At 39.6% G+C, this 16,229-nt stretch overlaps 1 protein-coding gene across 7 annotated transcripts in view; it reads right to left on the bottom strand.

The window, feature by feature from the left end:
* Positions 1-16,229, bottom strand: part of MID1 (midline 1) — a 401,161-nt gene that overhangs the window by 72,317 nt on the left and 312,615 nt on the right. For all 7 annotated transcript variants that reach the window (XM_043458384.1, XM_043458383.1, XM_043458381.1 and 4 more), the window contains one exon: positions 15,248-15,343. In XM_043458384.1, coding sequence (XP_043314319.1) covers positions 15,248-15,343 — 96 coding nt within the window. The remainder of the gene's footprint in view (positions 1-15,247; positions 15,344-16,229) is intronic.

The following is a 16,229-nucleotide window of genomic DNA, read 5'->3' as shown; positions in this document are numbered from 1 at the left end:
CTTAGAAACAGAACTTTGCCTTCTAAAGAAAATGACTATACTAGAAAATAATTAGCAAATCTTTTGACTACATACACAATTAACTGTTAAACCATGGGCTACAGAAATTCTAGCCCATGGAGTCCAATATGGCAACCACTAGCTGCTTTTTGTTTTTGAGCACTTGAAATGTTGCTAGTATGAATTGAGATGTGCTGTGAGGATAAAACATAGGCATTAATCTCTCTTATATTGATCACATATTGAAATGAATATGTTTTGAATTTATTGGGCCCAATGAGTTGTCTTGTTGTTGTTCAGTCGCTCAGTCATGTCTAACTTTTTACGACCCTATGGACTGCAGCATGCCAGGCTTCCCTGTCCTTCACCATCTCCCAGAGCTTGTGCAAACTCATGTGCATTGAGTCGGTGATACCATCCAACTATCTCATCCTCTGTCGTCTCCTTCTCCTCCTGCTTTCCGTCTTTCCCAGCATGAGGGTCTTTTCTAATGAGTCGGCTCATTGTATCAGGTGACCAAAGTATTGGAGCTTCAGCTTCAGCATCATTCCTTCCCATGAATATTCAGGATTGATTTTCTTTAGGATGGACTGGTTTGATCTCCATGCAGTCCAAGGGACTCTCAAGAGTCTAGTAAAATTAATTTTACCTATTTGTTTTTACTTTTTTTAAAATGTGGCTACTTGGAAACTTAACATTACATATGAGGTACCCATTAAATTTTGACCAGACGGTGTGAATTGGGAGGCTTAACTTTGATGGGGGTGGGCATGTGGTCTTTCCTAGACCTCATGTACTTCTAATTGACTTCCTTTGTATCTTTGATCTAGGGGGTCTGCACCATCTCTCTTTGAAGCTAGCCATGCTTACTTACTTTCCTAGGGCATTCTTCCGAAACTGTGGTGGTGGTAAAAGTAACGAAGTGAGTAGGAGGGCAGTTGGGAGGGAAATTATAGAGCATGGTTGCTGTATAAGATGGCCTTTGCTATCAAAAGGACAGTGAAAAATAAATCTGGTCTGGTTGGGAAGAGAAAAGACCATAAAATTCAGATGTCTGGGGTGGGAGGGAGACTCAAGAGGGAGGAGATATGTATGTGTATACACACACACACACATACACACATTTATTGGTGATTCATGTTGTAAGGCAGAAACCAACACAATATTGCAATGCAATTATCCTTCAATTAAAACTAAAAAAAAATAGAATTCACATGTCTGTCATTTGCTGATTTTGAGGTTGCAGAGTATGTGTGTGTGTTTGGGAATCAACAGAACCTGATATAAAAAATGTCACCCTATAAGCCATCTTCAGAACTAGGTTGATCAGCTATCTTACATCTAAAAGTGTTTAAAAGAACTTCCCTCCACTGAATTCCAAGTGGCTATCTGGTCGTTTTCTAAAGAAAAGAAAGACACTCTTCTGCTTCCCAAGGAGTCCAAGCAAGAGGGAATAGACAGGCACTTAAAGACCTTGAGGATTTTTGCCCAAGGACTGTATCTATAACAAATCACTATGCAGTTTTCGTTAAGCTTTCAAGTTGAAATTATGGATCTCATTATTCTATTCATAAATTTGAAAAATTTATAAAACCAAGAATAATCACTCTCAGGGCTCCCTGAATCAATGTTTGATTAACTCAAGTTGAACAAACTCAACTCCATTAAACAGTCAATTCCATCTATAAATTAGTTGATTAAGTTCCTATACACATTTTAAGAACTGAGGCAAAACTTACATATACAGGGGCTTCCCTTGTGGCTCAGCTGATAAAGAATCCGCCTGCAATGTGGGAGACCTGGGTTCAATCCCTGGGTTGGGAAGATTCCCTGGAGAAGGGAAAGGCTACCCACCCCAGTATTCTGGCCTGGAGAATAGTCCATGGGATCGCAAAGAATCAGCACGACTGGGCGACTTTCACTTTCCATATAGGAAAATGCATAAAACTAAAGAGCCTCTTGATGAAAGTGAAAGAGGAGAGTGAAAAAATTGGCTTAAAGCTCAACTTTCAGAAAACTAAGATCATGGCATCTGGTCCCATCACTTCATGGCAAATAGATGGGGAAATAGTGGCTGACTTTAATTTTTGGGCTCCAAAATCACCACAGATAGTGATTGCAGCCATGAAATTAAAAGACACTTACTCCTTAGAAGGCAAGTTATGAACAACCTAGACAGCATATTAAAAAGCAGAGACATTACTTTGTCAACAAAGGTCCATCTAGTCAAGGCTATGGTTTTTCCAGTAGTCATGTATGGATGTGAGAGTTAGACTAGAAAGAAAGCTGAGCACCAAAGAATTGATGCTTTTGAACTGTGGTGTTGGAGAAGACTCTTGAGAGTCCTGTGGACTGCCAGGCGATCGAACCATTCCATCCTAAAGGAGATCAGTCCTGGGTGTTCATTGGAAGGACTGATGTTGAAGCTGAAGCTCCAATACTTTGGCCACCTGATGCGAAGAGCTGACTCATTTGAAAAGACCCTGATGCTGGGAAAGATTGAGGGCAGGAGGAGAAGGGGACGACAGAGGATGAGATTGTTGGATGGCATCACCGACTCAGTGGACATGAGTTTGGGTAGACTCCAGGAGTTGGTGATGGACAGGGAGGCCTGGTGTGCTGCAGTTCATGAGGTCGCAAAGAGTCGGACACAACTGAGCGATTGAACTGAACTGAACTAAGGGACAATTCAATAGATTTTGATAACCAACCTGACCAATAGCTTAATCAAGATATAAAATATTCTCATCACCCCAGAAAGTATCTTCAAGACCCTCTTCCAGTCAATTTTCACCCCCATGATTAATCATTGTTCAGATTTTTATCACCAAATTCCTGTATCATTTTAAATTTTGTTTATAAATGTAACATATGCAATTTACTTTATAACCACTTTAAATGCCTAATGGGACAAAAATAAAACCCTAAGTAGGTAAATCTTCCCAAGTCTTTACGTAGCTCTTAGAAATCTAATAAACTTACAAATGTGGAACTCAAGTTCTAGTGAACATTCTAACATTGGTTTGAAACAAAAGATTTTATGCTTTCAATTTAAAATCAGATGTCTAAAATAAATTATATTTCAGATTACAATCTCAAAGTTAACCTGTCAAATTTCTGTAATATGTCACTCTCTTAAATGCTACAAACCCTTAAAATACAAACATATGTTTTAGTCCTACAGTGTAACACAAAATATTGACTCTGGCTATTATTTAGGTTTTCATTTTTTTACATCATTCACAAACTTCTAGGGGAGGAGGGAAAAAGAACTTTATTTACTTAAGGAAGTAAACTAGTCATCTCAAAGAAGTTGAAGTTACCAGGTCAAGGATTTCTGATCAAATATTTGAGAATTCACAAAACCCAAAGGCCTACGGGTTCTACTGATATCACTGATTAATACCCATTGTGTCCTCATTATCCTGCATTGGACAGGGTTTCCAGTTCCCCTGCAGATGGGAATATTTCTGGTTCATGAAAATTCCCCCTTGGAATTAAAAAATATATATTGATTTATTTGGTTGTATGGGGTCTTAGTTGCAGCACACAGGATCTTTGTTGGATCATGTGGGAATCTTGTTGTGGTGCACAGGGTCTAGTTGTGGCGCATGGGCTTGGTTGCTCCCTGGCATGTGGGATCTTTGTTCCCTGACCAGGGCTCAAACCCGAGTCCCCTGCATTGCACGGTAGATTCTTAACCACTGATTTGCCTGGGAAATCCCCCCGCCCCCTCAACACACTAGGAATTTTTAATCATGTCTTTCAATTCTGTCATCTGGATTGGGTAGCTGAGATTGAATAACCACTCCAGTTGCCTTACTACTCAATTGGATTTAATCCATTTCTTTGCTGGCTGGTTCTTGTTCTGTCTGGCTTCAAGTCACATTTCGGTGGTCATCTGACATTTACCTCAAAGGACCATAGGGATAATTAAGTCAGGAATTGATAGTAGGAGTTTGTCAAGTGGCCATACTATTTTTCATATATATTTGCATAGTGAGTGAAGTCTCTCAGTCGTGTCCAACTCTTTGCGACCCCATGGACTATAGCCCACCAGGCTCCTCTGTCCATGGGATTCTCCAGGCAAGAATACTGGAATGGGTTGCCATTTCCTTCTCCAGGGAATCTTCCCGACCTAGGGATCGAACCCAGGTCTCCCGCATTGCAGGCAGGCGCTTTAACCTCTGAGCCACCAGGGAAGCCTATATTTGCATAAGTACACCCTAAACCACAGGCTATTTCTTGCTGTGGCATTGCACCCATTTGATACAGTAATCATCTCTTTCTAATACCTGCAAGAATGGACAAGGCATCATCTTCCCAACCTGTGTAAAATAGATGGAAAGTGTCCTTGAACTCATCATAGCCTAATGCGAACTCAGAAAATTAGGCTATGATGATAATTTTCATCACTTCATATATATATAAGTCTGATGTTATATATAGTGAAAATGCTTTTAAAAGCATAGTAAAAGCTCTATCATAAATTCCTAGAGTGGGAAGTTACCTCACTTGATTGCTAAAATCTCTATTTGTGTTGCTTTTCACTGAAAGCCCTTGTATATTCAGGGGTAGCCTCCGGCTTTTTAAATAGCTGAATTTAAAATTTCATATTTCTGTTTGAAACAAAAATAACCAGCGCTACAATCGTACCCTTGTTAACAAACATTTGATATGCATGACTCAATGATTTTGCTAGGGAATTTCAAAATTAGAACAAAGCTCTTCAGTTTTCCCTATAACATTTAGCAATTAAAAATAGAAGTCAATTGAATGAAGGTAAAAGATGATGTGTCCTGTTTTTTCTCATCATCTTATATTCAGAGATAATTGCAGCTTGATTATCACAAATAGCAATTTTATATTGAGAAAAATAATTTAAACTAGATAGTTAAAATTTTTGAAGTATAGTTGATTTATAATGTTGTGTTAGTTTTGGGGATATGGCAAAGTAAATCAGTTATCTATATACACATATATTCTTTTTCATTATGGTTTATTACAAGATATTAAATATAGTTCCCTGTGCTATACCATAGGGCCTTGTTGTGTAGGACCTTGTTGTGTTTTTTTCTTCTTTTTTAAAAAATTTTCTTGGAACTAATTTATAAACTAGATATGAAGGCCAAGAAACAAAAGGGGTTGGTTCAGTAACAAAATGATGGCTTGATGGGTCAGGTCATGCGTCTCTGAATGGTAGGCACAGAAGCAATAGTGGGACCCAAACTTCTACCTGACAGTCATCTCATCCAGGATCATTTGTCTCAGCTCTGACTCTCTCACCTGAATCTATTCAACTACCACCATCTTAAGTGAAAGCTGAGTTAGAACTACGACGACCATTTAAAAAATCTGTCACAACCTGTTCTTACTATTCTTTATATTATGCCAGAAACATCCCTGCTGCTCTAATAAAGCATGTAAATATTTCAAGACAAGAAGGTTATGTGTGGGATAGAGTAGGGGAGATGTGATAAAGAATTCCTGTATTATGGGGAGGAACTATGTTAAGATACATTAGTAAAACTATTGTCTTCACTCCTCATTCCTACTGCTCATCCATTCAGCCTTCCCAATTAAGGCTGATTATTTCATATTTAAGTATTAGCCTTGGAAATCTGCATGACTAAATTCAAACACGTAAGAAGGACTGTCTTCAGAGGCATGTATGTGAGCATGCGCCAATCCAAGCCACCTGGTAGGGTTCTTAATCTGACACAATAGTTCATTCTATCCAAACTGGAAAGATTATAGATGATAAAAGGTTTTGATCATGTTTTTTAAAAAGTTTCAAAGCTGAAATTTGGGAATGTTATTCTGAAAGTAATACCAAATTAACTCTAATATTCATTCATTCATTAGTAAGATTCATCTCTTATTTCTAAATACTGGAAACCACTCTACTGATGTCTTCTCATTATTCCTCATGAATGTACCTAAGAAGGAAACAGGATCCAATGCCCTTTATGAATCAGTTTTTTAAAGACAAGAGCACTGAATCTAAGAGGAGACACTCAAGTATGTGTTGTACACCACCTTAATAAACAGTTAAATTTAATCTCCACCAAGAAAAGCTAAATTTGCTTCATGAATTGTCAATTTTAGCAAATTTGGTGGAGTAAACTGGATACACAACCATTAAACACATACAGTAGTCAAAAAATGAATCTTCTCATGATGGAAAGATAGCCCATGTTCTTGGATTTGAAGAATAAATATTATTAAAATGGCCATACAACCTAAAACAATCTACAGATGTAATGCGATCCCTATCAAACTACCTATGACATTTTTCACAGGACTGGAAAAAATAATCCTAAAATTCATATGAAACCATAAAAGACCCAGAATTGCTAAAGCAATCCTGAAGAAAAAGAACAAAGCAGGAAGCAAAACTCTCCCAGACTTCAGACAATACTACAAAGCTACAGTAATCAAAATAGCATGGTACTGGCACAAAAACAGACATATGGATCAATGGAACAGAATAGAGGGCCCAGAAATAAACCCACATACCTACAGTCAATCTTCTGCAAAGGAGGCAAGAATATACAATGGGAAAAAGACAGTCTCTTTAGCAAGTGGTGTTGGGAAAGTTGGACAGTGACATGTAAATCAATGAAGTTAGAACACATCCTCTTACCATACACAAAAATAAAGTCAAATTGCCTTAAAGACCTAAAGATAAGATATGACACCATAAAACTCTTAGAAGAGAACATAGGCAAAACATTCTCTGACATAAATTGTACCAATGTTCCCTTAGGTCAGTTTCCTAAGGCATTATAAATTTAAAAAAAATATAATCAAACCGACAAGCTTTTGCACAGCAAAGGAAACTATAAAAAAAAAAAAAGAAAAGATATCCAACAGAATGAAGGAAAAAATTTGCAAATGATATAACTGTCAATGGCTTACTTTCCAAAATATACAAACTGTTTGTATAACTCTGCAACAAAAAACAATCAACCCTATCCAAAAATGGGCAGAAGACCTAAATAGACATTTTTCCAAAGAAGACATACAGATGGTGAATAGGCACATGAAAAGATGCTCAACACTGCTAGTTATTAGAGAAATGAAAATCAAAACAACAACAAGGAACCACCTCACACAGGTCAGAATCAGTCAGTTCAGCTCAGTTCAGTTGCTCAGTCGTGTCTGACTCTTTGCAAACCCATGAATCGCAGCACGCCAGGCCTCCCTGTCCATCACCAACTCCCAGAGTTTACTCAAACTCATATCCATTGAGTCGGTGATACCATCCAGCCACAGGTCAGAACAGTCATCATTAAAAAGTCTTCAATAACCAATTATGGAGAGGATGTGGAGAAAAGGGAACCCTCTTGCACTATTGGTAGGAATATAAATTGGTGTAAGTATGGAGGTTCCTCAGAAACCTAAAAGTAGAATTACCATATGATCCAGAAATCCAACTCCTTGGCATACACTTGGACAAAACTGTAATTCAAAAAGATACATGCACCCCTCCCTATGTTCATGGCAGCAGTATTGACAATAGCCAAGACATGGAAACAACCTAAATGTCCTTCGACAGATGAGTGAATAAACAAGCTGTGATCCATAGATACAATGGAATACCTCTCAGCCATAAAAAGAATGAAATGCCATTTGAAGCAGCATAAATGCAACTAGAGCTATCGTACTAAGGGAAGTAAGCCAGACAGAGAATGACAAATACCATATGATATCACTTATCTAAAATATGACACAAATGAATCCATCTATGAAACAGAAACAGAATCAGGCACATAGAGAACAGACTGGTGGTTGCCAAGGGGGAGGGGGTTGGGGGGAAGGGTACAGTGGGAGGTTGGGGTTAGCAGATGTGAGCTTTTACATATAGGATAAATAAACAAGGTCCTACTATATAGCACAGAGAACTATATTCAGTATTCTATGATAAACCATAATGGAAAAGAATATATAAAGAAGAATGTGTGTATGTGTGTGTGTGTGTAACTGAATCACCCCGCTGTACAGCAGTGATTAACACAATATTGTAAATCAACAATACTTTAAAAAACAAAAGAATCTTCTCCAGAGAAGATGAAGTTCTGTGTAGTCCAAGAGTTCCTTTTCTCCTTTGTTCTGAGAATACTAAGACTTGAACTTAAGAGATTAATCTTTAGCTTAGTTGGAGAATGAAATGGCAACCCACTCCAGTACTCTGGCCTGGAAAATTCCATGGACGGAGGAGCCTGGTAGGCTGCAGTCCATGGGGTCGTGAAGAGTCGGACACGACTGAGTGACTTCACTTTCACTTTTCACTTTCATGCATTGGAGAAGGAAATGGCAACCCACGCCAGTGTTCTTGCCTGGAGAATCCCAGGGACGGGGGAGCCTGGTGGGCTGCCGTCTATGGAGTCGCATAGAGTTGGACACGGCTGAAGCGACTTAGCAGCAGCAGCAGCTTTAGCTTAGTGGCTTGTCACAATCCAGTTTCTGAATGCCACAATAGCTGCACTATCGTGTTATCCTTATTCCATAGCTATTTACACAAACAGCCAAGAATGGCTGTGGACTGCCTGATGTTGTTCCAGAGTCTGCTTCTAAATATACCTTGAGAACATTCTCACAAGGGCTCATGTGAGTGGGAATCAAACCCTTATCTGCAAGTGACAATGGATTACAACTTTGGACATTTAAGTTGGCCCCTAGCAGGATACAAGTCATCCAAAATCAGACACCTGTCCACAAAATACAAACACCATGTTTGGTGTCCAGATGCTGGTCTTCATTCAGGGGCTCCAGGCGAAGAAACCGCCAAGGTTTCCATAGAGAGCTAATGCTTTGACATAAAACTACACAGTAAAATTAATTTAAACATAAAGGTTCATCTTTCTTTTTAACCTAGCCACTTTTTCCTTTTTTCCAGTGTTTACATTTAAATGCTTTTAGGGCTTGGTGACTAGCTGGAAAGTTCTTTTACAGAACCCCATCTGTTTCCCAAATCATTTTATTACCATTCCTTAAGCTATCCTCTTCCCTTTCAATTTCCAGAGCTCAACATCTAAGCAAAAGTCACATAATACATGGCACTTAACTTATGCACAAGAAATCTGTCACTCCACATGTCACCTAGCATTGGAAAAATCTTTACTCGAAAGCCAGTAAGACAGCAAACTTTCCATTGAGAGCAAAGAAAAAAAAATAGTTTAAAGACTTAGGGTGAAAATCAATGGCAAAAGGACACAAAAAGTGATTATAAACAAGGAAACATAAGCCAAAGGAGCTAAAGCTAGGCCTTTGATGTGATGCTGGCTTAGAGAATGGCCTGCTAGGATGAACTTGGGCAAGGACGGTGGAGTCAGCTGAACCTGTGATATCTCCAAACTACTATGGCAACTAGTCAACATTTTGTAGCTTTTCTCTACCACCTTACTGTGGATTTAGTCATTGGCTACCTACAATTCCCCAAAGTGCATATACACTGCATCCAGGTATTATATTTCCTGTGAAAGAACTTGATTCTCAGAATGTGTGGAGAATATGATATCCATCAGTGATTCTAAGCATTTGCCTAGCTAATAAACTATGCCCTCTGATTTTTAAAAGTAAATGGGGAGGCGGATGAGTTGATGAAGAACAAAAGTCCCTGTTTGACCTAGAACTGTGAATTTCTGTAGCTGACCCAAATTTTGACCACTTTTCATGAACTTGTTCTACATCCCATAACTAATTCCAAACTCATCCCAAGGCAATTTTTGACTGCATTCTTCTCCTGCAGAAAACAAAACTGAGTAGCTAAAACCCACTAATTTTTGGAATTCGACCCAATTACACAAACATTTCTTGGGAGTCTACCTGATGTTGCCTTTTCAATGCTTCCTTCTCTTGAGTCCTAAGCTGCCTTGGCCTCATATCTCTAGTTTTCAAAAGATTTGTCGTTTACTGTCAAAAAGCCATTTCATTTGCTTGCCCTCATTAAAAAAAAAAAGTTGTGAAAACAATGAGGATGGGGGTGGGAGACCTTCAAACTCTTTTCATGCTAAAGAACAGCAGAAGTGAATCCCAGGAAGGAGGTGTGGACTTATAAGGATGTGGCATTTCCTCAGGATTTGGTGTGAATTCATTGATTTAATTTACAACAATTGGGATTTGCCTCTGTGCTTTTGAGTGTTTTTAGCTCCAGCTGGCAGGGGGATTATTTTCCCGTGGAATGCTCAGACCCAAACACAAGGATACCTTCAGAAAGAGGAAAAGGAAGAAATACAGTCTAGGAACCTAGGTTGTGAACTAGGAAATTCTTTTCCACTAAACTGATTTAAAAAAGACTGTCATGCTGGCTGGTGCCTAATCAATCCCACCACCTTTTTTGGAGTTTACTAGTACTGGGACATTTCCCCTTGGATGTGTGGTCATTTTGCATCAAGATATCCATCCTAGTTCCCCAATAACCCAAAAACATCATTTCCTGAAAAGAGCCAGGGATGCTGATGTTAACTGTGGAATTGACACAGTGTTCCTCGAGCCCTCACTAAACCTTCAAAACCAAATCAAGTTCAAACTCAGATGCAATATTAAAGCTCACTGACCCCTCATCTCTCCAAAATCAGTTCCTACTTATCCAGCCTCACACACTTGCATTCCTATAGAATGAACTACTGACTGTGTGTACATACACTCTTCATTTTTCCATCTCCATGCCTTAGTTTGCCCTGAAAGTAGAGCCTCTCCCATCTCTCCATATGTCTGAATGTTACATACCCTTGAAAGCAGGCTCAGAAACTGTACTAACTGATCCAGTTCCCAGATAGAAGAAATTTCTTCTCTGCAATTCCAAAGTATATCATCCCTAACCCTCTTATGGGCTTTCCTCGCAGCTCAGGCAGTAAAGAATCCACCTGCAATGCAGGAGACCCTGGTTCCATTCCTGGGTCGGGAAGATCCCCTGGAGAAGGGAATGAAAACCCATTCCAGTATTCTTGCCTGCACAATCCCATGGACAGAGGAGCCTAATGGGCTACAGTCCATGGGGTCGCAAACAGTAGGACTCAGCTGAGCGACTAAGCACACACACACAGAATCCTCTTATGGGAACTCATTTTCCCATTGTGTATTATTGCTCTTTCATCTTAGTTGAGATAGTGAGCTTTGTGTAGGCAGGGTCGTTCCCACCCAGCACAGGGAAACACACACACAGAGGAGGATCCACAAGCACTCATGGAATGAAGCAGTGTGACCATTTAACAAGCCCAAGTAACTGAGTGCAGGCAAAACTTGACAGACACACTTACCCAGAAATACATGTTTAGCGAATACCGCCAACAGATCAACAGAGTCCAGACCCCAAAGAGCAGAAAGTCAGGTTAAGCTGAATTATCTACATCTTAGAAATAAGGCAAAAAGAAGACTGATTCCTTTGGATGACATACTAGATTCCACTCCATTTAGCCAGCTGAAGGAAGGGTTATCTGACTCTCAGTTGGGATGTAAAAGACCTTGATTTTCTATTGACTATTGAGGAGGGCTTCGTCTCTGCTAAGTTTAATGTTAACTTAGAGGAAACTGATGGGATGCAAGGTATTTAGCTCAAATATAATGATTTTATTGCCCCTTAGGTCACAAGAAGATCCCCTGGAGGAAATGACAACCCACTCCAATATTCTTGTCTGGAGAATCCCCATGGACCAAGGACCCTGGTGGGCTACAGTCCACAGGGTCGCAAAGAGTCAGGACATGACTGAGCGACTTCACTTTCACTTTCAGTCACTAACCAGTTCTGCATTGAATTTAGCTGTCTTATTCTAGCACTCTTTTCCCCAACTACCCCCAACCTCCAAATTTGTATGAATCAGTTTCTGATAAAGCCAGCTTTATCATTTCGCTTGTTCCTTTATCAAAGATTAAATAAATTTCAAGGCAGATTCATTTGATTAAAGAATGCTCAAACTACTGCACAATTGCACTCATCTCACATGCTAGTAAAATAACACTCAAAATTCTCCAAGCCAGGCTTCAGCAATATGTGAACCGTGAACTTCCAGATGTTCAAGCTGGTTTTAGAAAAGGCAGAGGAACCAGAGATCAAATTGCCAACATCTGCTGGATCATCGAAAAAGCAAGAGGGTTCTCCAGAAAAAACATATATTTCTGCTTTATTGACTATGCCAAAGCCTTCGACTGTGTGGATCACAATAAACTGTGGAAAATTCTGAAAGAGAAGGGAATACCAGACCACCTGACCTGCCTCTTGAGAAACCTGTATGCAGGTCAGGAAGCAACAGTTAGAACCGGACATGGAACAACAGACTGCTTCCAAATAGGAAAAGGAGTACGTCAAGGCTGTATATTGCCACCCTGCTTATTTAACTTATATGCAGAGTACATCATGAGAAATGCTGGGCTGGAGGAAGCATAAGCTGGAATCAAGATTGCCGGGAGAAATATCAATGACCTCAGATATGCAGATGACACCACCCTTATGGCAGAAAGTGAAGAAGAACTGAAGAGCCTCTTGATGAAAGTGAAAGAGGAGAGTGAAAAAGTTGGCTTAAAGCTCAACATTCAGAAAGCTAAGATCATGGCATCTGGTCCCATTACTTCATGGCAAATAGATGGGGAAACAGTGGGAACAGTGGCTGACTTTGTTTGTTTGGGCCAAAATCACGGCAGATGGTGATATTGCAGCCATGAAATTAAAAGACGCTTACTCCTTGGAAGGAAAGTTATGACCAACCTAGACAGCATATTGAAAAGCAGAGGCATTACTTTGCCAACAAAGGTCTGTCTAGTCAAAGCTATGGTTTTTCCAGTAGTCATGTATGGATGTGAGAGTTGGACTATAAAGAAAGCTGAGCGCTGAAGAGCTGATGCTTTTGAACTGTGGTGTTGGAGAAGACTCTTGAGAGTCCCTTGGACTGCAAGGAGATCCAACCAGTCCATCCTAAAGGAGATCAGTCCCTGGGTGTTCATTGGAAGGACTGATGTTGAAGCTGAAACTCCAATACTTTGGCCACCTGATGCAAAGAGCTGACTCATTTGAAAAGGCCCTGATGCTGGGAAAGATTGAGGGCAGGAGGAGAGGGGACGACAGAGGATGAGATGGTTGGATGGCATCACAGACTCAATGGACATGGGTTTGGGTAGACTCTGGGAGTTGGTGATGGACAGGGAGGCCTGGTGTGCTGCGGTTCATGGGGTCGCAAAGAGTTGGACACGACTGAGTGACTGAACTGAACTGATGTGAGATTTTGATGCTCCATTTTTAAAACATTTGCCTTGAAAATGTGAATAACTGAATAAAGAAACACATAAAAATAGGTACTGTTGGTATTATTATTTATCTATTTATAATTAATTTCCCCTGATTTTTATCTAGAAATTTCCTAAATACCAAATTTATTCACCCACACACATTTCATTCCATTCCACACGGTTGATAAAGAAATAACAACAGCAAATGGAATATATTCTTTACTCTTTGTCTAGAATAATTTCTCATGGCATCTATCTGTCTATTTGAAAGTCTGCTACAATCAATTCGGTAATAGTTTCATTTTAAAAGCCTATATGTCAACTAAATACCTAATCTTTTGAATTAAAAATAGACTCTGCTTGTAAATTTCTTGAATGACACATCTATCTATCGGTTGAAATTACCAAACATTACAGAATATAATTTTTCATGTTAGGACGAACAGTGTTTTGTAAGTTCAAGCCACACTAATGTTGCATTAGGAGCAACAGTTCTTCTGAAATCACTAAAGGCCATAATAGAAACCAGACACTAATGCTTTAAGAAGTATCTAGCTGAAATGGAATGAAATAATCACTCAATCCATAAAGCATTTGTAAGATTTCACCATAAGAGACAGGTAATTTTTTTTCCATTTTTTTTCCTTAAACTGACAAGAAATAATTCTTTCTTCTGGTCCTTCCTAAACATCAAATGCTGTCACATCATAAAAAGAAAATACAGCACACGGATCATTTTTTGTTCATCCATCTAATTCTATAATACATATTCACTTCACCCTATAATAATGAGAACATCATGCTTTTTCATCATTATTTACAGTGCTATTTAATCAACAAGGCTCCGCATGCTTCCTGGAAAGATTCCTGCCAGAAGCAGTCAAAGACCTGTGTTCCGCAACTTGCCCTTGCTTTTAGTGCTGCCTGCATGCTCTTGACTAAATCCCAACATGCTGCAGTTATGGTGAACTTCATGGAAACATATTTGTCAACTAAGATGTATTTATTACACCTGTAGTGAGTTGAATTGTATTATATCCCACCCCACCCCCCAAAAAAAAGAGTGTGTCCAAGACCTAATCCCTAGTAAATATGACCTTATTTGGAAATGGGGTCTTTGTATATGGAATCAAGTTACAGTGAATTCATACTGAAGTGGGCTTCCCAGTTGGTGCAGTGCCAAAGAATCTACCTGCCAGTGCAGGAGACTTAAGAGACACTGGTTCGATCCCTGGATAGGGAAGATCCCCTGGAGGAGGAAATGGTAACGCACTCCAGTATTCTTGCCTGGGAAATCCTATGGACAGAGGAGCCTGGTGGGCTACAGTCCGTGGGGTTGCAAAGAATCTGATGCGACTGAGCACACACACATATTTGAGTAGGGTGGAGCCTAATCCAATGACAGGCATCCTTTTAAGAAGGGGAATTGGATACAGACACAGAGACACACAGGGACAAGGCCATGTGATGACAGAGGCCAAGGTTAGAGTGATGGATCTAGCAGCCAATGGACACCAAGGACTGGGCTGCAAACACTAGGAGGTGGGAAGAGGCATAAAAGAGGCTCCCCAAGAGCCTTCAGAATGAGCAAGGCCTTGCCAACAGCTTGATGTTGGACTTCTGACCTCTAGGAATAGCAAGAAAATCAGTGTCTGTTTTATGCCACCCAAGTGTGCAGTAATTTGTTACAGCTGACATCAGAAACTAATACAACACCTTTTCAATAGTGCTTTTGGCGGGGTGGGGGTGTTGTTTGGAGGGGTGATTCAAATCTACAAATTTAGGAATGCTAAGGTAAGATGGATTAGGGAGAGCTGTGATAAGAGTGGGGGCAGAGCAAAGCAGTGGATGGAGAGAGATTCTCAAGGGTTCTAGTTCCTTCTTATTTCATCCATCTTAGACATCTGGCTTCTGCAAAAACTAATCTTAAGAAGATTCCCATCAGAAAAATATAAAGGGTGAGGGTATAAAAAACCATGATCAAGCAGTTTTCATATGAAAAATAGCACATAGAGAAACTCACCTCAACATGTTGACATGTTTGGATGAGTTTAGCCAAAAGCGTCTCCAGTTCCGTGTTCCTCTTAATAAGGTTGGTGAGGTTACTCTCCAAGTTTTGCTGTTCAGAAAAAAGAGAGAGAGGAAAATATTATTCTGCACACTTTTAATACTTTAGTATACATAAAATTACTTATACTCGGGAAAATGGGTGCATTTTAAAAGAAATCTCAATGAAATCTATACAGTTTCAAGTTCTTGTAGATTTATACTAGATTTTGAAAAATCACATGTAAAAGATTGTTTTAAAAATGTTCACCTCTTACTCTTTTTGTGCCTGCTTTGTGCATGAACTCGGGCATATTTCACTGACTAATTAGTCATAGGTTATATTCTGGTTGTGCACCAGGGAGAGAAGAGGTAATTGGATTTCTAATTCCTTATCTAAATCAGAAATGGCAGTAACAGAAGGAATACACTCCCATATCAAATCAACCACTGTTGGATTTTTAGAATTTACCATCTTATGGGCAGGCTGATGTCAATCCCCTGAACTGTCTGAACTGTCCAGCTATTGCTGACATTATGGTCATTTATAGGCATTTAGAAGAAGTGCTCATGATACATGTTTATTCACTCACAGTACGTTTCACTGTACATGCTTCTATTCTATGCCTATCAGCCTATCAATGCCAAATCAAATTTCCTTGAATGTTACATTTTTCATATTACTATCCTCCTTATGGACTTCCCAGGTGGCACTAGTGGTAAACATCCTGCCTGACAATGCAGGAGACTTAAGAGATGTGGGTTCGATCTCTGGGTCGGGAAGATCCCCTGGAGGAGGGCATGGGTAGCTACTCCAGTATTCAAGCCTGGAGAATTCCATGGACAGAGGAGTCTGGAGGGCTACAGTCCATAGGGTTGCAAAGAGTCAGACACAGCTGAAGTGACCTAGCACATATCCTCCTTAAGAATCTAAAATTATGCCCTATTCCTTTAGAATA

The sequence above is a fragment of the Cervus canadensis genome, chromosome X (assembly GCF_019320065.1).
Source record: "Cervus canadensis isolate Bull #8, Minnesota chromosome X, ASM1932006v1, whole genome shotgun sequence".
Classification (NCBI taxonomy): domain Eukaryota; kingdom Metazoa; phylum Chordata; class Mammalia; order Artiodactyla; family Cervidae; genus Cervus; species Cervus canadensis.
The sequence above is the reverse complement of the archived record's forward strand: the minus strand, read 5'-3'. Positions and strand labels throughout refer to the sequence as shown.